Here is a 27690-nt window from a genome sequence, read left to right on the forward strand (position 1 = left end):
TTTATTCACCCCCTTAGCCCTTGACCAAAGGAAATGTGCCATGATAGCCTTTATTTGTTAGATGATTTTACTATTTTCACATAAAGAACAAATGCATCTTAATACGATGAGCTCTGTTGTAATACAAACTGAATGAGAGTATATCTGCCACCCAAAAATAGTCAATGTTGTTTTCATAAGAACAGACGCTTTTGGAACTTCTCCAATAACCAATACCAATCCACAATCTTGTATCTATTTGATTTATGTGAGACCATACGTTATGTGCGAGACCGCTACCCCAAATAGCCCAACAATGTTGGCTTTCTTCAACATCTCCAACACAAATTTGTTACCATTAGTACATAAACTAGATGTAGCTCCATATTTATTTATTTATTTTATTTTCTTAAATTGTCTTTCTTTTTTAATATTTTCCCTTTTTTTCATATTTTTTAATCTTTTATTTCTCTATATTTTTAATTTTTAATATATATATATATATTTTCACATTTTTATATTACATTTTTTTGTTTTTTGTTTTAATATAGTTTTTATATTTGATTTGTTTTTGTCATGTATTTTATTTTTATTTTTTATTACTTATTATTTTATTACTTATTATTTTTAATTTATTTTTAATGTTTGAATTTTTGTTTTCTTTTGTATTTTGTATTTTATTATTATTATTTTTTATATTTTGTAGGGTTTGTGTTGATGCTCGACTAAAAATCCGATCCCATTATGTGCAATTTGATAGTTGATTTTAAATTTTTTGTTATAATGAATAAAGTCCGTCACACAATGTATCAATTTCATGGTTAATTTTTAAGTTTTCATTATAATGGATCGAGTTCACCTACACTGCATGTCAATTTGATGGTTGATTTTTAAAATTTTTGTTGCAATGTATCAAGTTGTCATAATTTTTTTACATAATGTAATGCTTGAAATATTTTTAAAACTTAAGGTGTTTCTTATAGCCATAATCTTTGGTTTTAATTCCATCGTTGAAAAATGGTCAAGATTTTAATGTTTTTTTAAGTCACGATATTTTTATCTTTAATTTTATTGTTGAATACTGTGATGAGTATTTTTTCTTTAGCACCATAACTAAAAATTGTTGGAATTTTAAGGATTTTCAAAGACGTGATATTTTATCTTTAATGTGATGATTGAAAATGTTGGAAATTTAAAGTTTTTCGGAGTTGTGATATTTTATTTTTAACGTCATTAATAAAAAATGTTGAAAATTTACCCTGGAAAAAAAAATTGTTCAAAAAAATTATTTTTTACTTCCATTTCTAAAAAATGTTGAAAATTTACTCTGAATTTTTTTTATTATTCAAGCATCAACACTTTTCATATTCAACTTATTTTTTTGATGTTTTTTGGCTAGAGTTCTCGTTTTGAGGTAATAATTCTCGTTTGATCAGTAACTTTGTTTTGACCCGAAATCATGCTTGAGCAACACAATTATCAACCTCCACTTCGACTATTCGTTCAGAGGACCTGCGTGGTTTATTAGGTTCAGGTTTGAGTGATCCTTATATAGTGTTCTCAGCGACACTGAATAGCAGCGACAACAGTTCACAAATGCTATTAAGGTCATGCTCTCAAATGCTATTTCTCAAGAGACATAAGCTCCCAAACTTTTTGCTACAGATTTAGTCGCTGCGCTTGGTAATTTTTCGTAGGATATATACAACGTGGTTCATTTTTGGAGAGATATGTTTCGAACAAGCTGTGGATCATTCCAAACTGTTACTTTGTCATATATATTCCGATGCCAAAGTGGAATTGTTGGGGCACAATTCGAATCTAAGAACTACTATTTGCATTACGAGGTCTATGAATTTCTTAATACTTTAGCTCTCTCACCGCCGACAGGAGAAAGCCCTCTAATATCCTCTGGTATGTTCTTACATTGTTTACCATGATAAGGAATCTGGTATTGTTTTTAGGATTTTGTTTTGGTAAAATAAAACATAGCTAATTAAATTAGAATTGTTGTGCAAACTTTGCGGATGACAAAAAAGCTAATGTTCTTGGGATAATTTTGGGCGTAGTAGCTGCCACGATTTTATTAATTGCACTCATAAGCCTTTGAATGTAGAATACTTTCTTTCGTAAAAAAGCGTCGGCAATATATTTATCAAACCGGAGGTCTTGAACTTGCAACTAACTTACATTGTTAAGGACCTAAGATGCTTCTGATTACCTTGTTTTTGCTGTAGATTTAGTCGTTGCGCTTGGTAATTTTTCGTAGGATATATACAACGTGGTTCATTTTTGGAGAGATGTTTCGAACAAGCTTGGGATCATTCCAAACTGTTACTTTGTCATATATATTCCGATGCCAAAGTGGAATTGTTGGGGCACAATTCGAATCTAAGAACTACTATTTGCATTACGAGGTCTATGAATTTTTCAATACTTTAGCTCTCTCACCGCCGACAAGAGAAAGCCCTCTAATATCCTCTGGTATGTTCTTACATTGTTTACCATGATAAGGAATCTGGTATTGTTTTTAGGATTTTGTTTTGGTAAAATAAAACATAGCTAATTAAATTAGAATTGTTGTGCAAACTTTGCGGAAGACAAAAAAGCTAATGTTCTTGGGATAATTTTGGGCATAGTAGCTGCCACGATTTTATTAATTGCACTCATAAGCCTTTGAATGTAGAATACTTTCTCTCGTAAAAAAGCGTCGGCAATATATTTATCAAACCAGAGGTCCTGAACTTGCAACTAACTTACTCACTGTTAAGGACCTAAGATGCTTCTGATTACCTTGTGTGCAAGATAAATAGACACCTTGTAATTGCTTTCGCAGGTGGGGAAGAAGATTCTGTCTTAGGGTCGAGCATAGCGAATCCATAGCTCATTTTCAAGTACGAAATTCTGAGAGAGGCCACCTCCAATTTCAAACTAGAGAACAAACTTGGAGATGGAGGTTTTGGATCCGTGTATAAGGTGAGAGCTTAATATCTCTTACAATTAAATAAATTAGATATTCGGAAATAACAACACCTAGTAAAATTGGAGAAAAAAAAATTGAAGGTTGTCGATCTCGAGAGGATTCTTCCTGATGGCAGAGTGATTGTAGTAAAACGGATCTATATGGGTATAAGGCACGCAGATGCTGAATTTCTGAATGAAGCAAATCTTATCAGTGGTGTTCAACACAGGAATATAGTGAAATTGCTTGGTTGCTCAGTCTAAGGCTTAGGCGCTGAAGGCGTTTTTCACCGCGGGCTTTGGATGTCCAAACACTGTTCACTGTTGCCAATGAGTGAACTTAGTTTTCGTCGTCCTCTTGCCTATCCAAAAATTACATGTGGTTGCTGTTCACCTCACCTGAATTCATACTTGAGCAACATAGTGTTTGCATTTAGTGTTGTTGGTCGTGCTTTTAGTGGAGACGTAGTGTGGCATTAACCAACTCCGGACTTCACCGACTAACTGATTACTGTTGATGAAAGCGGACGATATTGATGCTGCGGCTGTGGCACGATTTAGTTGAAGAGAAAAGTAATACCACTCAAAGGAATCATATAGACTACTATCGCAGTCCCAAACATATTTTCTCAGATTCTGCTGCTCCCCTTTATAATTCGAATTATGATTCCGCCAAATTCTCTCGTCGATTTTTGCAAGTAATACTTGAATTGGGCTGTCAACAACCCTATGCCTATGGCGATGTCCGAGTTGATCTCCATCTAGGATCCTAGGTCTTTGTTGAATGCTCGAGAACTTCTTGTGCATGTTGACTCAAAATCATACATGAGAAACACAATTATCATAGCCTCCACTTGGACCGTTCTTTTAGAGGACCTGCGTGGTTTATCAGGTTCAGGTTTGAGTGATCCTTATCAGACTTATAAACAAGCCGAGATGTTGGAATATTTTGTACCAACATCATATTAGTTCAAGCTTGGGTATCAATGCAGGGGATGTGGGAACAATGGGTGTCATTCTTCATGTACCCCAAGAAAATAAACTGACTGGAAGAAAGATCTAAGTGCAGTGCCAAGTTCTAAATTTAGAGTTCAGGAAGTAAGAGTTTCACATCCTCTGCAAGAGCATGCCATGGCTCATCAGGAAGGAAATATGGATACACCTTTCAATGGTAAAAATGAAGTGGGTAGCCTTGGTTCTAGCCATGGCATCATTGCTCATAATGAAAATCCAAGCACTTTGACCTATGCAAATGAACAACATCCTTCACAGTCATTAGGGGAGAATGCATCTTCGAGCATATGTCATTTTTGCTTGTGGATGATCTATCAAATGATATATCCTCTAATAAAATCAATGAATTTAGATTTTACGCCGCAATTGTTACCTCACTCGAAAGCATCCCTGAGAAACGTAGTGTGAAACTGGTGGTGAAGATCATAATTGATGACGATGGTGTGCATTCCAATATTTGATCCAATACCAGTCCCTTTTTTGATGTCAAAGTTGGAGTTGTTGACTCTGCAATTGTAACATCACAACACAATAAATGTGGATCTGATTCATTCAGTGAATACTTAAAAGACACTTACGTGGCAACTGACAAGGTGTCAAAATTTTCTTCCTAAACAGAATCCCTTGCCACTACCAGTTTGTCACCAACCAACAACAATTTTGTTTCAACTAACCTTCCTGCAATAGGAGAGGGAACCTATCAGGATTTGGACACTACAAAGGATGACCTTACTGCAGGACTACCTTCACTAACATTGGCTTTATCAGATCTCAAAGTGGAAGGTAAGGAGAAATTGTCTTATAAAAATTATAGTTTTTACTGTATCTTTAAATGCGTTAGCGTTTGTTTTACCTCATGCATTGCTCATATTTGGAGAAAAATACAAATGTTCTAACTTTAAACCTATGTCATCCTCTAGATGAGAGTGTGAAAGGAGAGAGAGAATGTGTCGCTGAGGAAGTCATTGTTGCATCTCTTCGACAACCTATCTGTCCTGCTACAATGCTCTCAAATGCATGAATAGAACCAGGGTACTGAAGATGGAAAGGTTCATAGAAACAGTGTACCGGAAATACTGCCAAATGGGACAGAGGAGGAAGTTATTTCTACTATTGATTTGAACTCTGAGGTATTAAAGTTATTGTCATTGTTTCTTCCTACAAATTGTTTTCTTCCACTGGTGACGACAATGTGCATATTTATTGTTTCTTAACAAATATCCAGTGACCTAATACTGAAGAAGTGGACGATGGTTGGTCTGCAACAATTATTAGCGATGATCTTTTAGAGCAGTTGTAGGTCCAAAGAATTATCTTTTAGTACCCTGAAATCCAATTACTTTTAATGTATGTTTGCAAGTATTTTTATGAAATTCATTTGAGTCTGGTATTGAGCATTTCTTCGTCCTTGCATGCATTTTAGCAGAGAATAAAAAAACTTGACCTTGAAGAATTGAAAGAGCTTGGTTCCAACACCTTTGGGACAATATATCATGACAAATGGTGGGGAACAAATGTTGAAATCAAACGAACAAAGAACAATTGCTTTTATGGGAAATCCATTTGAGCAAGAACGTTTGGTAAGAGCATAATACATTTCTGAATTGCGCCTTAGCAGTTATGTTTGTTGCATGATATCAATCTCTATGTTGAATTCCCTTTAGATATTTGAGTATATATCTCAATTAACTTTTTTATTTAGAGCGTTGATTTCTCGAGGGAAGTTTGCATGCTTGCAAAACTTCATCATCCAAATGTTGTTGCGTTTTATGGTATTGTACCATACGGGCTGTTGAGTCCCAAACCTGCACTTCCCTATATACCCTTTCAGCCTTCTTTTTCCATTTACTTCATTCACCAAGCTCCAATGAGAGACATCTTTCTCCAACAATCGGTAACAAATGGACATTTTATGAATAGATGATACATCGTCTCTTCAGCTTGGCAGCAGTTGGGACATCTGGAGGGTCCGTTGATGCCCCTTCTTAAATTTTCTGCTGTTAAAATTTTGCCTCTCAGGAGAAGCCATATGAAGAATTTAATTTTTGGGATAGATTTTGCTCTCCAAGCTAATTTCCAATGAGGCCATATATTGAATTGGTAGGTGCTACTGCAAATTTGTTGATGGCCTGCTTTGACTGTGTATTCGGTCCCAGAAGAGTCCCAATGAAAGCCATCTGCTTCATTTTCTTTAATAGGGGCTTTGTTGTGAAGAAGGGTCTTTAGACAGCTGAGGCTGGGCTCTAATGCGTTAGGAATTTCAGGGAAGGTCCAACCTGTCTAGGTACGGGAGTGAGGATCCCAACTGGAGATTTGGGCTAGATTGCAAATACTTTCCTCGTTAAGAAACTTGATGATTGGCTTGGCTTCTTTGTGCGTATTCAGAGGCTGGTGTCCCAATATTTTATCAACCCCAAAGTTTATGCTATCTCCTCCCCCTGGGACTTTCGATATATTCTGGATCATCATAGGCAGAGATTGTTTGCATAACCTCCAGATTTTGGTTGAGTCTCTATTTGGAATATTGGATTCAAGAAGCTGCTGCCTGGGAAAGCTTAGATATTTGACCTCCAATACTCTTTTCCACCACATTGGAGGCCCTGTTATTAGCCTCCAAACAATTTTCGCACCAAAAGCCAAATTCAAGAATTTTGGTGCTCTTATGCCAAGTCCTCCTCTTTCTTGAGTCTGTATAACCTGCTTCCATTTGACTAAACTGAACTTGCTTTTGTCGCTCTTACCCCCTTGCCATAGGAATTGGCGAAGGGCAGCTTCCAATTTATGATGAAAGATGGCAGGAGCCTGATATAAAGAGAAACGATAAAGAGGTAAGGAGGTGATACCTGACTTAAGGAGAATGAGTCTGCCCGCAGGATTGAGCCATATTGTTCCCCATTGCTGCACTTTCCTTTTTACTTTATCTATGATCCCATTCTAGGTATCAACTTTCAAAGGTCCCAGACTAACTGGCATGCCCAGGTATGAAAAATGGGTCCAATCGATTTTGCAAGGAACCCCGAAAATGTTGGAAATGCTGTGGATAGTTTGATTTGTCGTATTCCATCCATAGATACAACGTTTGAGCTGATTTACCAGTCGTCTCGAGCAATCCATAAACTGATCTAGTAATTTCTTGAACCTTTTTGCAAGTGTGATGGAGGCGCCTCCTATTAGCAGGGTATCATCAATGAACTGGGAGTGGTTAATATTTTTAACTCCAGTCCCATAATTGATGCCAGTTATGAGTCCAACTCTTCTGTTGTGATCCAGAGCTTGACTAAAAGATTCTGCCATAAGAATAAAAAGGTAGGGGGAGAGAGGACATCCCTGTCTTAGACCCCGGGAGGATTGGAAAGCTTCACATGGTATACCATTGATCAAGGGGGATATCCAGGGACCTGTTATGCATGCTGCAATGAGGTTAATGAAGGAGGTTCCGAAGCCCATCTTTGTAAGGACAACAAATAAGAAGGAATGCCTAACTCTGTCAAAGGCATTCGCTAGGTCAAGCTTTAAGACAAATCCTTTTTCTTTTCTGGATAGACTTGAATGGATGGATTCTTGGACGAGAAGGATGGAGTCAGTGATATGTCTGTTCGGCAAAAAGCCTCTTTGGTTTTCAGATATCAAGGAGGGAAGGAGGGGTTTTAATCTTGTGGTTAAAATTTTTGTTAGGATTTTGTATGAAGAATTGCAAAGGGATATGGGTCTGAATCTGGAGAAGGAAGAAGGGCGGTTTTCTTTGGGGATGAGGGCTAAGAATGTAGAGTTGGTGAATCCTCCAATCTTCCTTTTTCTTTGGACCCATCGGATCATCTTAGACAGGTCTTTTTTGATCACATTCCAGTATTTCCTGTAGAAACAAATAGGGAAACCGTCAGGCCCTGGCGATTTATCAGGATGCAAAGACCATATTGCTTTTTTGATTTCTTCTTCTTCGATATCTTTATTGATGCTATCGTTCATTTCCTTTGTAACTCCTTTGGGCATGTGCTTAAGCAAGTCGGCATAGTCTTCTATTCCTTTATCCTCAGTCAGCAGATCCTTATAGTGTTTAGTAGCTGCCTTCTTTATAGCCTCTTGAGTATTATGTTGATTTCCTTCACTGTCCAGGATTGTATTGACATTGTTTCTAAGCTTCCGGGCTGTGGCCTGTTTGTGAAAGTAAGCAGTGTTTTTATCTCCCTCTTGAAGCCATAATTGTCTGGATTTTATACGCCATTTGATTTCTTCTTCCCTATTTATTCTGCTCAGCTGTTCATATAATTCACTTTCTTGCTCTTTGCTTTGGTGTGTTAATCCATGTTCTTCAATTCTTGCCTGCACTTCTTCTAGCTCATTTTTAACTCTCTTTTTGTTCTCCTCTGGTTCTTGGTATCTCTCTTTGGCCCAATCTTTTAAAGCCTTCTTGGTTCTTTTTAATTTCGTTTCCCAAATGAAACTAGGCGAGCCTTCCACATGCTGGATCCACGTTTCCTTGACAATTTCTCTGACCGCAGGTATCTGATTCCAAAGAGGGCTGAATTTGAATGGAATGGGCCCAAGAGGGCGATGGTTTTCCAGAGTTAAGGTGATTGGGTAATGATCAGAGGCAGATGTGTTGAGGACATTAGAGTATCCTACAGAGAAATTTGAGAGGAGCGATATGTTAACTAAAAACCTGTCTAATCTTTCCATAATATTGCCACTGCCAATTCTGCGATTGCTTCAGGTATATCTGTGAATTTTGGGAATGATATCCACTAAATCGTTGTCCTGGATGATGTCCTCCAGGCGCTCTCTAAACGGATCTGTAGTAAAAGTGCCTCCCCTTTTTTCATTTGCATGCAGTATTAGATTAAAATCACCTGCAATTATAATATTTGGATTGCTTTCTCCATCAATGCTATTTTTCAAGTCATCCCAACAAGTTTCCTTTTCTCTATAGTGATTGGGTACATAAACATTGTAAATGGTCACTGTCTGGCTGCTTGTGTTGCTGTCGAGAGCAGTTCTAATCCAGTTCTGATGAGAATTTGCTGCAGTGCAAGTCCATTTGCTGCTGTCCCAAATGGTAGCAATGCCTCCCGAGGCTCCTCTAGATTCGCTGATGTTGCCCGTGAATCTCTTCTGTTGTTCTATAATTTTTTTCATTTCATGTTGATCTTGTTTTGTTTCTTGTATCAACATTATTTCTGGCTTCTCATTGTGAATCAGATCTCTGAGGGCTGCAATTTTAGAGGGGTGCCCTAAACCCCTGCTATTCCATGAAAGGATTTTCAACATGGCGCATTGGGTGTGCGGAGAGGTGCTCGCCTCTCTTGGTCTTTACCACTTATTTCTTTCTCTTGATTTGCTGCAGTGCAAGTGCATTTGCTGCTGTCCCAAATGGTAGCAATGCCTCCCAAGGCTCCTCTAGATTCGCTGATGTTGCCCGTGAATCTCTTCTGTTGTTCTATAATTTTTTTCATTTCATGTTGATCTTGTTTTGTTTCTTGTATCAGCATTATTTCTGGCTTCTCATTGTGAGTCAGATCTCTGAGGGCTGCAATTTTAGAGGGGTGCCCTAAACCCCTGCTATTCCATGAAAGGATTTTCAACATGGCGCATTGGGTGTGCGGAGAGGTGCTCGCCTCTCTTGGTCTTTACCACTTATTTCTTTCTCTTGATGTCCATGGATAAAGGATTCTATTGGAGTTTGCGTTCCCAATGCTATGTCCTTTTGGGCATTCTCCTCCCTATGTTGTTTAGCGGTTTTTCTGCCTGGCCCTGTTTTTTTGAATGAATCACTGGGTGCTCCATGCTCTTTAGAAGAGCTTCTGGTAATCCTTGAAGAAAGGGACTCGAAAGGGCGTTGAGAAGAGGTGGTCTGAGGTTGAAGGGAAAGGGGTGGCTCGGAAGAAGGGACATCAGGGGCGGAGTCATCTGTGGAAAGGATCAAAAAGGGATTGGAGGAGAGGGGAAGGGGAGGATCAGGAGTAAGGGTTTCAGAGGGGTTGGAGGGCGGGGAGGAGGGGCGTTGAACAGATGGCCCAGGATTGCCAGAGTCCTTGGATGGTTTAAGAGGAGGGGCTGATTTCTTTTTTTTGACAGGTTCCCATTGTCCATCTTGCTCTTCCTTATCTGCATTTACAGTTTTAGTACATCTATTAGCAAAATGCCCGTACTCGTGACATACCTTGCATTTAAACGGTATCTGTTCGTAATCCAGCGGCTGAATATGGCTCCAGTCGTCCACTTTTAACATTATTGCTTCCGGTAATCCTCGACCAAGGTCCACTTCAACGCATATCCTAGCACAGGCTTGCATGTTGTCCTTGGGTTCGCTACGATCGATGTATTTGCCAACAGCGTTTCCTATGGCTCGCACCGACTCATCTCCCCAGCAGTGAAGAGGCAAGTGAGGGAGACGGACCCAGACTGGCACAGCATTGGGGACATCCAGTTCCGGGTCGAAGTCCGGGGTCCATTTGTTGAGGTAGAGACCCCTGGAATCCATGAAGTATGGTCCGTTTCTAAATATCAGATCCTTGTCTGCTTTGGTTTCAAAATGGAATGTATAATACCCTCTTCCGCAAAATTTGATCGAAATCTTCCCTGAGATCTTGTCCATCCAATTTCGTTCGACCCATTTCTGAACTGTTCTTGGTGAAGGCCAGAGGCCTGTAAACTGTCCTATAAGACCTTTCTCTGCAAGAGAAATTGCTGCCATGCGGGGGAGGGTTGGAGGCAGCAGAACTTCCTGGAGAATGTCAAGTTTTTTCACAAATTTCGAAGTTGCTGGCTTGGGTTGCTGAGGAGGGAGTGATTTGATCAGATCCGAGAAAGCTCTTTGAGGATCGAGGTCCTCCTGTGGCTGATCCGGAGGGGCCATGGCAGGGGCCAAGGCCCAGAACGTGTTGATGCGCAGCAGATCGTCCTAGGGCCGGCGCGCGCTACCAGCAGAGCGCACTCGCAGCGAAAAAAATGATAAAAAATGTTGGAAAGGAGAGAATTATGATCAAGATGATGATTATTATTTAGATAAAAGTAAATTAATTAATTATTATTATTAGTCTTTATTATAGCTAAATAACTCGTCAAGGTGGTTATTTTATTAAAAATTCAAAAATCTATTATTATTATTAGGTGAGAAAAAGTAAAAAAGTAGTTTATTTATTATTATTCTTAATATTATCCTAATTAATTATGGGTTAAGAATACTGATTTCTTTCGGTGATGTCATCGCAGAATTGTGGTTCACCAATAAATATGAAAATTCTTTTGATCAGTTGAGTTTAAACATCCCATTAAAGATTTTGAATTATAAAAATGCACGTAGGCGAGATGGGGAATGGAAATGGAAATATGTCCATCGCCCAGATAATTATATGGCTACTTAGACAATCGGAAAGCCATCCACGTCTCTTAAGATGAAAATAGGTACGCGGTCCAAAAATACTTAGCGCTGTCCAGGCTGGGGAGATAAGGCGGTTCCATGTATATACCTAGGTGACTCAATCGCCTCTGTTGGATGATCCTTATCATTGCTTCTTGAAAATGCGGCCTGCCCGTTGGATCGATGTCCACCCGGACAATTCTCGGCACAACTCTGGGCACTAACTGGCTTAGGAATTTTGGGCACAACTCTGGGTACTAATTGGTTTAGGTAGTTGAAGTAATGTAGGTGATGTTTTAAGTTTTGATGATAAATTATATTTGTTAGTCCCCTTGAAATTGTCCCACTTTTCAATTGTCCCACTTTTCTTGTTGAATTGTTGAGAGGCATGTGGAAATTAGAGTAGGCAAATCTCAAATTAGGTGAATTTGTGTGGAACTTGTGGTTAAGAAAGTTAACTATTTGTTTGGTAAAGTCAATTTCTCGAGGGTTGGGTTATTGGTTATGTTGATAGGACATTTTCATTTCATATATTGCTGTCAATCTTTTACAACATGTTGTGACTATGAGCAAGTCATTAGATGAGACTGTGTTTAGCTGACCAATGTGAGGAAGGTGAATTTTACCAAATTGTTTAGGTTTAAGTTTTGACCTAGTGGTCTCAAGTGAAATTATCTCTTTTATGTGTACTTGGCTTATTGATTTGTCTATTGTTCTAGCTATCTTCTTGTTGGTTTGTAGGCTCTTGATGATTAAAGGATATAAGGGAAACCAAGATCCACTAGAGCTTAGATTGCTTATGCTTGGAGGAAATGGGTGGTGCTCCATATTTATTTGAAGTATAGTTAAACCATTCATAAGGGCAATCCCAAATAGATCTTGTGGACATACCTATAGGTAATGATAATGTAAAGAGGATTGAATAGTGAGTACATGAAGGTGGTGAAGTGTGTGTCACCGGATTGTACATACTGTGCCTTGTGTTGATTTTCTATGACTTAACATTGAGAGATTATGGTATTGGTTGATCATATTCACTAGGGTTAGTCAATGTTATTCTACCTTTTTCTAGATTGCCACATTTGCTTGAGCATTTGTTTCATTATTCTTGTGCCTTAGAATATGGAAGCTAGATATTGATGGAATTTTGCTCCTTCTCATACTTGATTCTCTCCAATATTGATTTCAAGTGAAATTATTCGAGAAATTTTTAATATTCCAAGTGTAAGAAAACACTCTTTGTGTAGATCTTATAGGAAGACTTAAAAGGCCATGAAACTGTAAAAGACATTAACTAGGGGGATAAGATGAAATATTGGTGTTAGTGGTTGTCCTTACAAGCTCCATTTGAGGAGAGCCCTTTGTTAGTGCATTAAGGTTTGCAAAGTTGGGTTGCTTTTCTTCCTCTATTGCCTTGTCGTTGATGTTGATTGAATCATAGAGGGACCAACTGTAGTATTATGAGACAACTTAGTAATAATAGAGCAAAAAATGACACATTTAGATTCCAACTTCTTGACTTGCCTCGTGAGTTTGACCAAAGTTTCTAGAACTATGCCTATATGTTTTATAACACAATGTTCATGATCTTCTAGATATCACGAGGGAGATAAAATAGATTTTTTGATATATTTAGGCTGATAGGCCTTCCTTTGAAACAGACTTTCGTCGTCCTTTTCATTCTCAGGTTGACACCTGGCATTCATATTCGGCGGGTATCTGTCGTGATTTCTGTTGCAACCCTCGCAGCAAGCTTCAATGCGTCTTCGTTTGCTTTCAATCCTTTGCTCTGTGGCATGCCTCTCAACACCACTTGCCAACATCGTCATTATGAGCATCACCATCATCGGCATGGAAAGTGGGCTATACTGTTAATCGCTATAACTGTGGCATGCGGGGCACTATTTCTTTGTTCTGAGCGATCGGAGTCATTTACCCTAGTTCGGCTGGCTCTCGGAATCGGACCTGGAACCTTGTCTGGTCTACGAGTATGTCCTCTTGTTTTCCCAAAACGAGCTAGAAACGGAGGATATTGCATCTTTCAACTATGAATTCTTGCAGAGCATGGGGATTGGAATCGCAAAGCACAGGCTGGAGATTTTGAAGTTAGCCAAGTGCGAGCGGGGAAATCGACTCCGTATGTCCAGAGGCTTGTGTCTTCTTTAAAGAAAACGAAGCGCCGCGTTCGGAGATTTGTTCGTGGTTTTCTCCGCCCGCCACCGCCTTCGGAGCCGACTCTGTATGTCTCAGCTTCGAAGGTATTTTGCAGAGGAAATCGCAGCTGTAGGCGCTTGGGCGGGTTACCGCCTACTCTGGCTCTCAAGAATGGGGAGGCGGTGGTTTTTGGGCGCGGGGATGCCAAGAAGAAGAAAAGTCCCTTGAGATTGAAAGCCGAGCCAGAGGATTTTCGCGGCTGTGCTCCTCAGAATAATGATCGAGTTTCGCCTGTTAATAGTGGCGGGATTTGGTCATGGGCGTCCATGTTTGACGATTTGAAGCCCACTTAAGGGTTCATAGCTTTTTCTTGATAGTTAATGGCGGGCTATTGGAATTAGGATTCTTGTTTCTTTTCTGTCTTGTTTGCAGCAGCATCCAGAACAGAGTACTAATGTGGAATGGAAAGCAGAGTGTGACCCAATGGTAAACAATAACTAACTTCTTTGATTTTCTTTTCTTTTAGTGGAAACTGATAAAAAAATATTCAATCAATTAATCGGTTGAGTTGAATTTTGTGGGGCATTGAATGGCATTCATCCATCCAGTCGAGCGCTTCTTCTGGAATGGGCGTTGCAGATGACTGCAAGCACGCTTTCCTGGAGCTGAAGAGGAAGAAGATCCATCGCTACCTGGTGTTCAAAATCGACGAGAAAACTAAACAAGTGGTCGTTGAAAAGACCGGAGGACCTGCCGAGAGTTACGATGATTTCACTGCTGCCCTCCCCGAGAACGATTGCCGATACGCTGTCTATGACTTCGATTTTGTCATCTACGAGAACTGTCAGAAAAGCAAGATCTTCTTCATTGCATGGTAATGAATTTCATCCACCTTCCCATTTCAATTCTCCCACAATTCATCAAGCCCACACCCAATTTAGGCCGGTTCCTATTTAAGTTCCATTTTTAAGAATTTTACACACTAACGAACTCTGATCAAGCTGAAAAATTAAGCTAATGTATTTGAATCGTTGGTGTGTTCACGTCCCAGTCATCCCGGGGGCTCTTGTTATTATGGGTTTCCAGTTTTCTTCTTTTCTATGAAGTTTTTGTGTCGTGAGATATCAGCTTAGTCTTCTTTATATATTTGTTTCCAAGGATTGTCTGGTCTGGTGCAGTTACAAATTTCATTGGATAGGTTAGACAATGCAACCAGTTCCATTATCACAGAGAGATATAAACAAAACCCTCAGCCAACAGGTTAATGTTCCGATCCCTTTAGCCTATTTCATGCTTTATGAATCTGAAAGCTGGATTTGGGATGCAAGACACTGGGTTGATTTGATAGCATCCTCCCCTCACTCTAGTAGTAATAGTATACTAACATTATTGGCTGTATAGTTGTCATGCCTTGTGCCCCTTCTCTAGCTTGTGATTGTTATCCATGCAAGGTTTTACAAACTGATCAGGTTTCTTTTTACATTAATAATCACTCTATCTATGTTGGGTGTGTGTTGTGAATAAACCCATATGCATAACAATTGCTAGACAAAGGTGGTTTATTAGGCATTACCAGTATTGTCTGTATGGGATTTTTTATACAATAATAATAATTACCCTTGATGAAGGGGATCTCTGTTGTGTTTGATTGAAGCCATGATGCCTTAACTTCCTATGTTCTCGGTTCTCTGTAACGGATTTTGTTCCAGAATAATTAATTTCTCTTAATGAAGGAAATCTCTGTTGTGTCTAATTGAAGCTATGATGCCTTAACCACCTATCTTCTCTGTGGTTATGGTCTGTTATCTTATTCAAACTCTCCGCGATACTAGATTAATACAGGCCTTTTTTGAAGCCTCCATCAAACATGCACAATTGCATATGTTCCCTCTTCTACAAAAGGGTGCAGTTGGTAAGAAATTTCAGACTTCTCTATAGTTTTCCTTCTTGGTAGCCACTGGAAGAGAAGGAACTTTTGGTTATCTGCTTATGTGAACCCTTTCTGAAAATTAATGATCTTTCTATGGATCAATATTAATTCAATTTTTCTTATGTCAACTATAAAAAAAATCTCAGTCTATGGGTCCATATCGTCTTTGACTTTTCACAACATCGACATCAGTGTTCGATGTTGTGAAAAGTCAAAGACGATATGGACCCATAGACTGAGATTTTTTTTTATAGTTGACATAAGAAAATTTGAATTAATATGATCCATAGAAAGATCATTAATTTTCAGAAAGGGTTCACATAAGCAGATAACCAAAAGTTCCTTCTCTTCCAGTGGCTACCAAGAAGGAAAACTATAGAGAAGTCTGAAATTTCTTACCAACTGCACCCTTTTGTAGAAGAGGGAACATATGCAATTGTGCATGTTTGATGGAGGCTTCAAAAAAGGCCTGTATTAATCTAGTATCGCGGAGAGTTTGAATAAGATAACAGACCATAACCACAGAGAAGATAGGTGGTTAAGGCATCATAGCTTCAATTAGACACAACAGAGATTTCCTTCATTAAGAGAAATTAATTATTCTGGAACAAAATCCGTTACAGAGAACCGAGAACATAGGAAGTTAAGGCATCATGGCTTCAATCAGACACAACAGAGATCCCCTTCATCAAGGGTAATTATTATTATTGTATAAAAAATCACATACAGACAATACTGGTAACGCCTAATAAACCACCTTTGTCTAGCAATTGTTATGCATATGGGTTTATTCACAACACACACCCAACATAGATAGAGTGATTATTAATGTAAAAAGAAACCTGATCAGTTTGTAAAACCTTGCATGGATAACAATCACAAGCTAGAGAAGGGGCACAAGGCATGACAACTATACAGCCAATAATGTTAGTATACTATTACTACTAGAGTGAGGGGAGGATGCTATCAAATCAACCCAGTGTCTTGCCATCCCAAATCCAGCTTTCAGATTCATAAAGCATGAAATAGGCTAAAGGGATCGGAACATTAACCTCTGTTGGCTGAGGGTTTTGTTTATATCTCTCTGTGATAATGGAACTGGTTGCATTGTCTAACCTATCCAATGAAATTTGTAACTGCATCAGACCAGACAATCCTTGGAAACAAATATATAAAGAAGACTACGCTGATATCTCATGACACAAAAACTTCATAGAAAAGAAGAAAACTGGAAACCCATAATAACAAGAGCCCCCGGGATGACTGGGACGTGAACACACCAACGATTCAAATACATTAGCTTAATTTTTCAGCTTGATCAGAGTCCGTTAGTGTGTAAAATTCTTAAAAATGGAACTTAAATAGGAACTGGCCTAAACTGGGTGTGGGCTTGATGAATTGTGGGAGAATTGAAATGGGAAGGTGGATGAAATTCATTACCATGCAATGAAGAAGATCTTGCTTTTCTGACAGTTCCTCGTAGATGACAAAATCGAAGTCATAGACAGCGTATCGGCAATCGTTCTCGGGGAGGGCAGCAGTGAAATCATCGTAACTCTCGGCAGGTCCTCCGGTCTTTTCAACGACCACTTGTTTAGTTTTCTCGTCGATTTTGAACACCAGGAAGCGATGGATCTTCTTCCTCTTCAGCTCCAGGAAAGCGTGCTTGCAGTGATCTGCAACGCCCATTCCAGAAGAAGCGCTCGACTGGATGGATGAATGCCATTCAATGCCCCACAAAATTCAACTCAACCGATTAATTGATTGATTGATCCTTTTTCATACTTCTTCGTGATTGATTTCATTCCCCTTTTTTTGAAGTTTAGTTTAGTTTTGCTTTTGTTTTTGTTTTTTAATTAATTTGGCGGACAAATCTAGCGCTGGTTGCTTTCTTTTTCTATCCTCAGATGCTTGTCTACTTGGTGCATTGGCATCCCCTTTACCATGAATCTGACGATTCCTCAGGAGTTGAGTATTCTGCATATGAAATTTTTTCTTAGAAAGGAACTCAACCATGGCATATGTTGCTGGAGAAAGGCGCTGAATGGCAGGTATTAGTTAGCTTTTTTAATTTGTTTTTCCCAATAACTCGTTTTTGTTTTGTTTCATTTCCATTCATGTTTGATTTTCTTGATTTACAAGTAGGGTGTGGTTTATAATGTGTTTCCTCTTCTTTCTTGCAGAGACCTAGGTTTCTTGTTCCCTTAGTCTCTGACTTACTGTTTCATAGCGATTCTTGTAGTAGGTTCTGTCCATGTTTTCCCAGGAAGCGGAATAAACTCGAGGACGTTCGAAGGTAACATTCCAAGTTCCCTCAGGTTTTCAGTCTGTCATTTCCTTAAAGAGATTCAGTCTCGCGGATCTAGGCCGTGATGGTTGTGGTAACCGTGATTTCCTTTATCTCTGTGCATGTCTATTACTGGTCTCAGGCACCCTTCTTGGCAAGGACAAGTTTGGGGCAGAGATGAAGAAAAATTCGAAAGCCCCTGGAGTCAATGTAACTTCCATTATCTTCAGTATAGTTCGTTTTCATTGCTTTATATTTTCATTTGGCCAATATTTGCAAAAGTACTCTGTTTCCCTGAAGAATCACTGATATGAGAAACTGTATTTTGTGTTTCATACAGGTGCATTATTATGAGGATGAAACAAAACCAACTGGTACATGTGCTGTTCTTATCGTTGGGGGTGAAAGGTGAGCACTGAAAATGTCTCTTAACAGTGTGTTATTGTATTGTACCGTGTACTAGTTCTTTTGTCACGGACACCCCAGATACCTGAGTTTCTTGACCTATGCACATAATATTCGCTTCATTGCCAGCTGTTCTCGTCAGGTTTTTCTCTCTTGACTCGTTTAAATATTAACCTTGTAATGTTCAGGTCAGTGGTTGTAAATTTGTTAGCAACAAATTGCTACAAATCAGAACACTTGAAATCACCCGAAAACTGGGCTTTAGGTAATGTACTGAAGTTTTTGCTCTCTTTTAAGTTATTTTCTCAATGCTTAGGCTTTACTTAGCTCTAAGTTTAAAAGGAAATTATTGTTTGTTGTACAGTTGAGAAGGCCAAGTTCTTTTATATTGCTGGCTTTTTCCTTGCAGTCTCGCCTGAGTCGATTCAACTTGTGGCTGAACATGCAGCTCAGAAAGGGAAGGTAAAGTGTATTGTAATCACTTTGGTATCTGGAAGCAGAGGGGTTATTGTGTTATTGGTTATTTGGCAAACTAACAATGTCCATGCCAAATGGTCTTGTATTTCATGTCGTGCAGATATTTATGATGAATCTTGCATCTCCTTATATCTGTGAATGTTTTACTGAGGCATGGATGAAAGTTTTTCCGTAAGACCTACTTCCTTGCATTGTTTTAGTCTGATATCTAGATAGCAGATGATTACGCAGATAGAACTTAAAACATTTCTATTTTCATACCAAGTTGATTTGGCTTCTTTCTTCTATGATATCCGAATTCCCTCTGTTATAACTTATATTTATTATACTGTTTGAAATGTTTCATGATATCTGGCAATTTTACCTCAGGTATATGGATTATGTTTTTGGAGATGAGACTGAAGCAAGGACTTTTGCAAAGGCGCAAGGGTGGGAGGTAAATTATGTGATCTTAATTTCTGACCAATATACTTCTGAACTTGAATGGAGTAGATGTTTACTAAATCTTTTGCATTTTCTAGACTGACAATGTTGAAGAAATAGCCCTAAAGATGTCAGCACTGCCAAAGGCAACTGGAACTCACAAGAGGATAGCTGTTATTACACAAGGTGCAGATCAAGTAGTCGTTGCAAAAGCTGGAAAGGTATTGTCTTTTGTTTATAGCTGACATTGAGATTAAGAGAAGATTTTTCTTGAATATTGTACTGGAAGAGGCTAAAAGTTTCAGTGGTCTATGGTACTGGTCTCAGGAATATAAACAAAAGACAAAAGATCGAAAATAATTACCTTTCCAGCTTTTGCAACGACTACTGGATCTGCACCTGGTAATTATTTCTCAATTTCTCATTATTGTACTGGAAGAGGCTAAAAGTTTCAGTGGTCTTGGACTCTTGGACATTCCTTCTATATTCAACCAAATACATTCTGGTCTATGGTTCTAGATTTCCTTCCCTTATGATTAAGTATAATATGAGTTCAATCTAGTTCTTAGGAGATTGTTGATGTCTGGACTCTGGAGTTCTTACTTGGTAAAAATTGTGCAACTCCTTGAGAGTTAACATTGGTGACAAACAATATGTAGATTATGGTCTGTGACATGGCATGGCCATCACCATTATCTTTACAAACTGATTCTAGATGATAAGAGAGCTCAGAAACATCATCTCGATTCATGACAGAAGGTGATAGATAGTCTGCCAGGACTTTGTTGGACTCTAGAGTCTACTACAAATCTCTATTGTTAAAGGAAACCCTTAGCAGATGATGACCTTATTTGAACCGTGTTGTGAGAATTTTGGGGTTGTTGGTAATGGAGAATTGAGTAGAAAGGTTAACCCCAGTTTGTGAGCATACCCAAATTGTACTACTTTAAAGCTGAAAATAATTTTGCACTAGAACGCTGATTTTGAGCAGTGTTGACTCTGAGATGCCTCTGCAAATATTTCATCATGTGATCTGTCATGAGTCGAAGTATCTGAGCAGGTTGTTGATGTCTGGAGTTCTTACTTGGTAAAAATTGTGCAACCCCATGGGAGTCAACATCTGTGACAAACTCTATGTAGAGTATGGTCTGTGACATGGCATAGCCATCACCTTTATCTGTACATTCTGATTCTGGATGATAAGAGAGCTCAGAAACATCATCTCGATTCATGACGGAAGGTGATAGATGCCTGCCAGGATTTTGTTGGACTCCACTATAAATCTCCAACCTTAAGGGAACCCTTAGCAGATGACCTTAGAACCGTATTGTGAGAATTTTGGGTTTGTTGGTAACGGAGAATTGAGTAGAACGGTTAACCCAAGTTTGTTAGTATACTCAAATTGTATTAGTTTAAAGCTGAAAATAAATTTGCACTTGCGTGCTGATTTTGAGATGCCTCTGCAAACATTTCACCATGCGATCTGTCATTACTCAGATTATTTATATATGTATTGGGCTCTGGTTTTTCATATTTTCCCTGTATATCTATTCAAATAATAAAAAAAAGAAAATGTGCTCTACAACAGAAATGAGTGCTTGTAATAATTTTGGAATCATATTGGTTATTCACTCTTTCTTCTCGTTGTAAGTACTTCTCTTTAACCAATCTTCTTCTGTTTCTTTGTCTGCTGTGTTCTATCATGGCAAGAATGTATTCTGTCTTCTCCTTGGAAGGAATTTGTATCTTACTCATATTACCAGTCCGTTTTGTTTTGTTTCATGCATGTAATTTTGGTTGTATTTTTTTCATTAGGAGAGATACAAGTTGTGATACAGAGGAAGTTATGCACATCACATAATGTACTTTTTCTTCTCCTTGTGAGGGATTTTTGTCTTGTTACCAATGTACCATTCTTCGTCTGTTTTTTCTTTGCTGTTCTATCATATCCAAGAATGTACTCTTTCTTATAATTGGAAGTAATTTATATCTTACCAAGATTAAAATTGTACTCTATTATTCTCATGTACCAGTCGCGTCTGTTTATTGTTTTTTATTAGGAGTGATAAAAATTGTCATTGCCCATTGGTAAATCATAGAACAGTCTTCTGCTCTTTCTTCTCTCCGCTGTTCCATTGTGCCAATGGTGTGCACTTTTTTTTTTATCAGTGTAAGGAATTTATATCTTACTATTTGGCTTCATGTATATCTTATATCTCACTACTCTTTCTTATCATTGTAAGGAATTTATTTCTTACCATAATTTATACCAATCTCTTGTTTCGCTTCTTGTATCATATTTTGTTATAATTGATTTTTATTAGGAGAGGCACAAGTCGTGATTGGGAGGAAGCTATGCACATGTAATTTGCCAAGGGACTTTCTGGTGTTTAAAAATTAAATTGCCACATATCTCCGCTGCTCTGTCATGAGCGTATTAGCTGTTAATTTGTTAATGTTTAGTTTCATGGCACTTTTAATACGAATTTCGAGTAGACAAATTTTGCATAAAGTGCTTTTCTCTTCTTTGAAGAAACAAATGCTTTTCTCTTCTTTGAAGAAACAAATGGTTCTCATTATCTGAGTGTCCTCTTTTTTTTTTTTTTATAAATGCAAACAAACACAGAACACAGAGAAACTCTTAATAAGCCAAAGAGATCCACTGGGGTTATGGGGTTGGATACCCACAAACACAGAAGTTACCATAATTTATATCAATCTCTTGTTTCGCTTCTTGTATCATATTTTGTTATAATTGATTTTTATTAGGAGAGGCACAAGTCGTGATAGGGAGGAAGCTATGCACATGTAATTTGCCAAGGGACTTTCTGGTGTTTAAAAATTAAATTGCCACATATCTCCGCTGGTCTGTCATGAGCGTATTAGCTGTTAATTTGTTAATGTTTAGTTTCATGGCACTTTTAATGAGAATTATCGAGTAGACAAATTTTGCATCAAGTGCTTTTCTCTTCTTTGAAGAAACAAATGGTTCTCGTTATCTGAGTGTCCTCTTTTTTTTTTTTTTTATAAATGCAAACAAACACAACACAGAGAAACTCTTAATAAGCCAAAGAGATCCACTGGGGGTATGGGGTTGGATACCCACAAACACAGAAGTCATTGGGGTGTGGGGCTTTATACCCACAAACACAGAAGGACACAAAGAAACTCTACATAAACCAAATAGATACACGGAACACACAAGTTGTGTTGGGGTGTGGGCTGGATACCCACAAACACAGAAGGATACAAAGAAACTCTGGGTGTGGGAATGGATACCCACAGACACAGGACACAAAGAAACTCTTAATAACCCAAAGAGATCCACTGAACACATGTGATATTGATAATGGAAAAAGGGAAGATTCTATTACATCAACTTTAATATTTTGGGTGTGAATGGAGTAAGGGAAAATTCTGGTGCGGACATTGAAGCAGAAAGGACATGCAGAAACTCTTAATAAGCCAAAAGAGATTCACTGAGAACATATGTCTTGTTGAAAATGGAGAAAGGGAAAATTCCATTACATCAACCTTAGTATTTTGGTACAGAGGATCACTTAAAACTTTGAGTTGCTTCCCACTATTTTAAGTCACATTGATATAGCAAAGAGTTACGAATGTTGGAAAAACATGAAAGGAAAACTGAATATTTTAGAAAGTTTGGAAACATTTTCTTTTTCCACTGATGTTTAATGATCCCATCCAAAGCCCTATACTCCATACGGAAATAAACTACATGCTAAAATAATGAAGGAAATGGACATGACCGCAATAAGTACTGTTTGCAATTTCAAACACCAGACATACAAAAGATTTAGCCTGATTTGTTTGACACAAACTGCTCAGAGCATGAAAGAATGACACGTGATTGTTGCTCATCTAGAAGAATGAAGACGAAAGAAATTTTATTAATGTCTACACATGACGAATATATAAAAGGGGACTGCTAGGCATACCAAAAGTATACAGATAAAGCATAAACCGGTAAACCCTAAAAATAATATAAATAGGTATAGACCTTTTAACGTAGATATAGATATAAAAGAGCTAGTGTGATCGTCGTCAATCACTGAGATTGTTCTCCGAGGAATGGCCCGGACTGAGTGGATCAGGCTGGATAATCTGGAAGAGCTGGGTGCTTCCACGATGGTACAGACAGGCAAAACTTCAATGTACCTTAAGCCATAAAATCACATTATTCATTTGCTAACCAACTCCTTCCTTGCAAATTTTAGGCCTAAAGCAATTTCCCAATATTTTCCCAGATTCCTACTTTGTTGAAATAAATTTAAGTTATCTTCCCATAGCGTTTCTCTAATTATTTGTTTTGGGAGAGGGAAGGGGGAAGATTAGTTATTTATTTTCAGATGGGCTACTGGCACCTGTTACCCTGAAAATTCTGCTCATATGATCTATCATAGGCTGCACTTCCAATTTCCCAATAACAGAATGGTGCCCTGAGTATTTATTTGGACATATTTTGTTCCCATATAAAATATTAAGCATTCCTTGAAATTGTGGGTTTCTTGACTTTTGACCAATAACTATTTGTTTTGCTAGGATGCTGATGATTCAGTGCCTTTCTTCTGGGGTACTGCAGCTGATGATTACCTTGTATTATTTGATGAGCCAAATGTCTTGAAAGAAGAATGTGGAAAATCTTTTGCTCCATTTCCCCGAGGTAATATAGGACTGCTAAATATGAGCTTATCTGTTTTTTAGCTATCTGGCACATGAAAGTGTAGCTGATTGGCTATAGAGCCTCTAATGTAATATTGGTTGTTGCATTTGCCTTCGCAGGTTGTTACTTCTCTACATCATGTGGATTGCAGAGCTTTGAACATCCTTTGAATAAGCTGATGCCAATGCCTCGTGTTGATAGTGCATTTGGCAATAGCAGGATCTCTTCCTCTGGCTGGGTAGAATCCTCTCATGGCAAGCTCATTACTAATACTTCGCAAGAGTTCACGTATGATAATTTAATGACTTTTCAAGCACTTGGAGAGTAACAGATTGTGAACCAAACGATAGCAACCAATAGTAAGGTTATTGTAGAGGCAGCCACAGGAATAGAATTATCCTCTGAAGTTGATGACTTCTTCACTTTATATTTAGATTTCAATTCTCCTATGGCTGTAATAAATGTTTCAAATGCACTTAATAAAAATGTATCCATTGTTGACTCTAGTGGAACGTTCTTCAGCTCTCTGAATAATAATCAAAATGCAGGGGGAGACGATACAAGCACCAACACCCAACAGACGTACAATTATCAAAGCACTCAAGGTTGCTATTCCAAGCAAGTTAAAGCAATCAACTCAACACTTGGGATCAAATCCCACAAAGCAATTCTATACCTACTCTTCAAATTCCTTCAAGCTTTTGAAAGTAAAACCAATGAATTATCAATATAATTTTACAATAATAAAAAACAATTAGAAGGCCTTTAGCGAGCTCAAATTGCTCATCCGTTAGGCTTGAACTAACATCTCTTCTGGAGAAATTCAACAATTCTAATTTAATAATCCTATCGGCCTCTCTTTGTACCTTTTGGGACAATTGCTAGTTTATCTTGATGTCTTGTTGGTGCATGATGGCTTGTAGTTGGTCCTTAATATCCATTATAACTTTTTGGGATATGTTGCATCTTGAGATAGGTAGGTTGAAGGCATGGGTGCGCTAGGAGAGGACGTGAGATGACGCACATACACACACAAAATATATATAATAAAATTGATGGATCATTTTTACAATGAGGGGATCCAACTTAAATATAATTTTGGTGCCTTTTATGAGGGGTCATGATTTATTTATTTTAACAGAAATGAATAGATTTTGTATTAAGTTAGCGCCTAGTCGCAACAAATACCCAGCGAGTTGATTACATTTGTTCTTCTTGGTAACTTGTCCTTTGGTTTGGATATTAATGAGGAGTTTGTGGGACAACATAGAGATTCTAATATGCCCACATGACTACATGTGTACATCTTACAAAAGCTTCCAAGCAAAAAACAAAATTTTTGCTACGAGTACATTAATTTAAAGTGTGATTACCACTCTCTGGGGTCTGGTTGAGGTCAAGTAGTGAACTTCCTTCATGTTTGTTGGTAGCATTGTTTTCTAGGTGTTGGAATTCACAATGTAGGCTTGATCTCGCAGTGCTTCAATTTGCTGGCACAATGCATCCATTTATCCAATTGGCGGGCCAATCTAACCTTCTGTTCCTGTATCTCCATTAAAATAATAATGGTCTTCATTTGTTCTTGTTGCTTCATGTTTGTTTCAAGCATGTCCAATTACAAAGCTTCCATGTTCTCTTTCATTTGTTGCAATGGTTGCATGTTTTCCTATTGTGATCTCTAGGATTTTTGTTCTTACCTGTCCTGATTTTGTGTTAGATGGACATGATTATGCAATGATCCCTTTCTACCCTCAGCTATGGCCAACTTTTTAAAGCATGATTTCCTTGATGATTACTGGGCACTATAGCTACTTGTTTAGAGAAGCCGCTTGCATGTCGCTTCTGTGTGGCTAAGCCTACTCGCCGCCTTCTCTCATTTTGACTGCAGGTTATTTCTTGTGTAACCTCATGTGTGTTGGGCATACAACTTGATGAATTCAATTATGGTGGACAAGGGAGGCCTTGTGCTTGTATGTAAGCCTGGATGCGAATTGGCCCATAACAGGGGAGACTAATTGTGCTCGATATTGAGATACGTCAAAATGTTGCCTTCTTAACCAATGGCGACCATATGGGGCTATTGCTATGCGTTGTATAGACATTGGGTGAAGTCAGCATGCCAATTCGTTGGTTGACACTGATTCATAGCACATTGCAGATATCAAAAGGGGATAGACACTCTAGAAGGGCCAAAGAAACTTCAGTAGGGCGCACGCATGGCCACAAAACTCGCCATAAACACCACCATCGCCCCTCTAAGACTTGGGAAAAATGGAAACCCTTGAGCTCTACATTTATGTTGCATCATGAGATAGATAAGTTGATCATCCATCCCACATGCGACTCGCATAATTTCACAATAACTATTCATAATTCCGCATTCTTGAATATCAAATCTAGGGTGAAGTGGGGGTTTGGTGCTAAGGTATGGTCTCCGCCACCATATTGTACTTTGATGAGGGGAGGTTGAGTGCATTTGCTCTGCATGTGTCTGGTTTTCCCAGGGTGCCATGACATTTCAACCCCTTTCACAAATTTTGGGTTGATTCCTTAATCAAACTAGGGTCCAAGAGAGTGATTTGTTTTGAAATAATGTGAAGGCCATTTAGTGTGTAAGGACACAAGGAAAACCAGGGTGCCACAACATTTCAACCCCTTTCACAAATTTTGGGTTGATTCCTTAATCAAACTTTGGTCCAAGAGAGTGATTTGTTTTGAAATAATGTGAAGGCCATTTAGTGTGTAGGACACAGAAAACCAGGGTGCCACGACATTTCAACCCCTTTCACAAATTTTGGGTTGATTCCTTACTTGAACTTTGGTCCAAGAGAGTGATTTGTTTTGAAATAATGTGAAGGACATTTAGTGTATGCAGGACACAAAAGCAATTGTCAGGAGGATAAACTTTCTTTGACTAATATTGATCTTGTACAAGTTTTGGGTGGTGATAAATTAGGGAATTTGTGTTGCTGTTTTGGGTGGTGATAAATTAGGGAATTTGTGTTGCCTTTCAATTGGTGCTAATAAACCAAGGAGTTGGTGTTGATAAACCAAGGAGTTAGTGCTGCTAAATTTGAATGTAATTTATATATATATATATATTAAGAAAACCATTCTATGCTTTTCTCCCACATTGGGCTTCCACATAGAAATCTTCGCGCTGTATATATTTATGTGATTTTATTTATATCCGTGGATGCATTTACAAGTTTTTTAAGTTAAAAATTGTTAATACTAATTCACCCCCTCAGTGCTGTTGAATATTCCAATAATTAGAATGAGAGCGGGTTCTCTTAGAAACAATTTGACCACAGGAAGGTAGATCTCAATAAGACTCATGGACAAGCAAGTAGAATATGTTGGCATCATGGCTAAAGTGTTGGCCTTGATGTGAACTTGGATATCTAGTCATTTTCTTCATCATGATCCTGTCACTTTATGTCACTGTTATTGATATGCGTAGCTATGTCATGGATGGATGATGACTCTTGATAATTGCATAGGAATTGTAAAAGGTTGCACAAGGTTTAGAATGATTGTAGGAATATGGGCAAGGTATGAAGATGCTTGAAAGTGAAGAAAATTGAGGCTTGATGACATGTTAATGAAGGAAGAAAACTAGAGCTTGATGACATGTTATTGAGGTGTTTCTGATGGCTGCAGAGGCTCTACAAGCATTGGAGAAGCATTGAAGACCATTGGAAAAGTTTTGAGCAGAGTGGAGGTGATTGCATGAGTTAGAGTATCTTCTCTGGGAAGCAATTATGCTCCAAGCGAAGATAGCAATGTTATCTCTGGGAAGCCCATAGCATCCAAGTGACGACCGTCTCTAGGAGGCCTATATTGTCCAAGGGAAGATTCCTGTAGGTTACAAAAATAAAAAAAACCACGAGAAAAACCAATGGTTTTCCCCTAGAATTTGTGCGCACAAAGTTGAATTGATATGGTCAATAATACCAATAATAAATCCCATGGATTTGTCTTTGGTATTGATGAGGAAAAATGACTATAAAAGGGAA

At 38.3% G+C, this 27690-nt stretch overlaps 1 protein-coding gene across 4 annotated transcripts; it reads left to right on the top strand.

Moving 5' to 3' along the window:
• Positions 1 to 16003: 16003 nt before the first annotated feature.
• On the top strand, positions 16004 to 27491 carry LOC149147396 (adenosine kinase 2-like). 4 transcript variants are annotated; one of them, XM_089445026.1, is made up of 11 exons: positions 16008 to 17446; positions 17579 to 17691; positions 17825 to 17892; positions 18023 to 18090; positions 18276 to 18352; positions 18497 to 18549; positions 18665 to 18735; positions 18934 to 19000; positions 19086 to 19208; positions 23551 to 23671; positions 23791 to 27491. In XM_089445026.1, exons 3-11 carry the CDS (start codon positions 17860 to 17862, stop codon positions 23997 to 23999), a joined length of 822 nt encoding a protein of 273 aa, XP_089301152.1. In that variant the 5' UTR covers positions 16008 to 17446; positions 17579 to 17691; positions 17825 to 17859; the 3' UTR covers positions 24000 to 27491. The 4 variants fall into 4 exon arrangements, with proteins under 4 accessions (XP_089301153.1, XP_089301152.1, XP_089301150.1 ...); XM_089445024.1 differs by having other exon boundaries at positions 16012 to 17446; positions 18452 to 18549; XM_089445027.1 differs by lacking the exon at positions 19086 to 19208 and having other exon boundaries at positions 16004 to 17446; positions 18452 to 18549.
• Positions 27492 to 27690: the final 199 nt, after the last annotated feature.

Source organism: Pinus tabuliformis, chromosome 9, assembly GCF_031772625.1.
Source record: "Pinus tabuliformis cultivar Carrire ecotype Pingquan chromosome 9, CPIR1, whole genome shotgun sequence".
NCBI lineage: Eukaryota > Viridiplantae > Streptophyta > Pinopsida > Pinales > Pinaceae > Pinus > Pinus tabuliformis.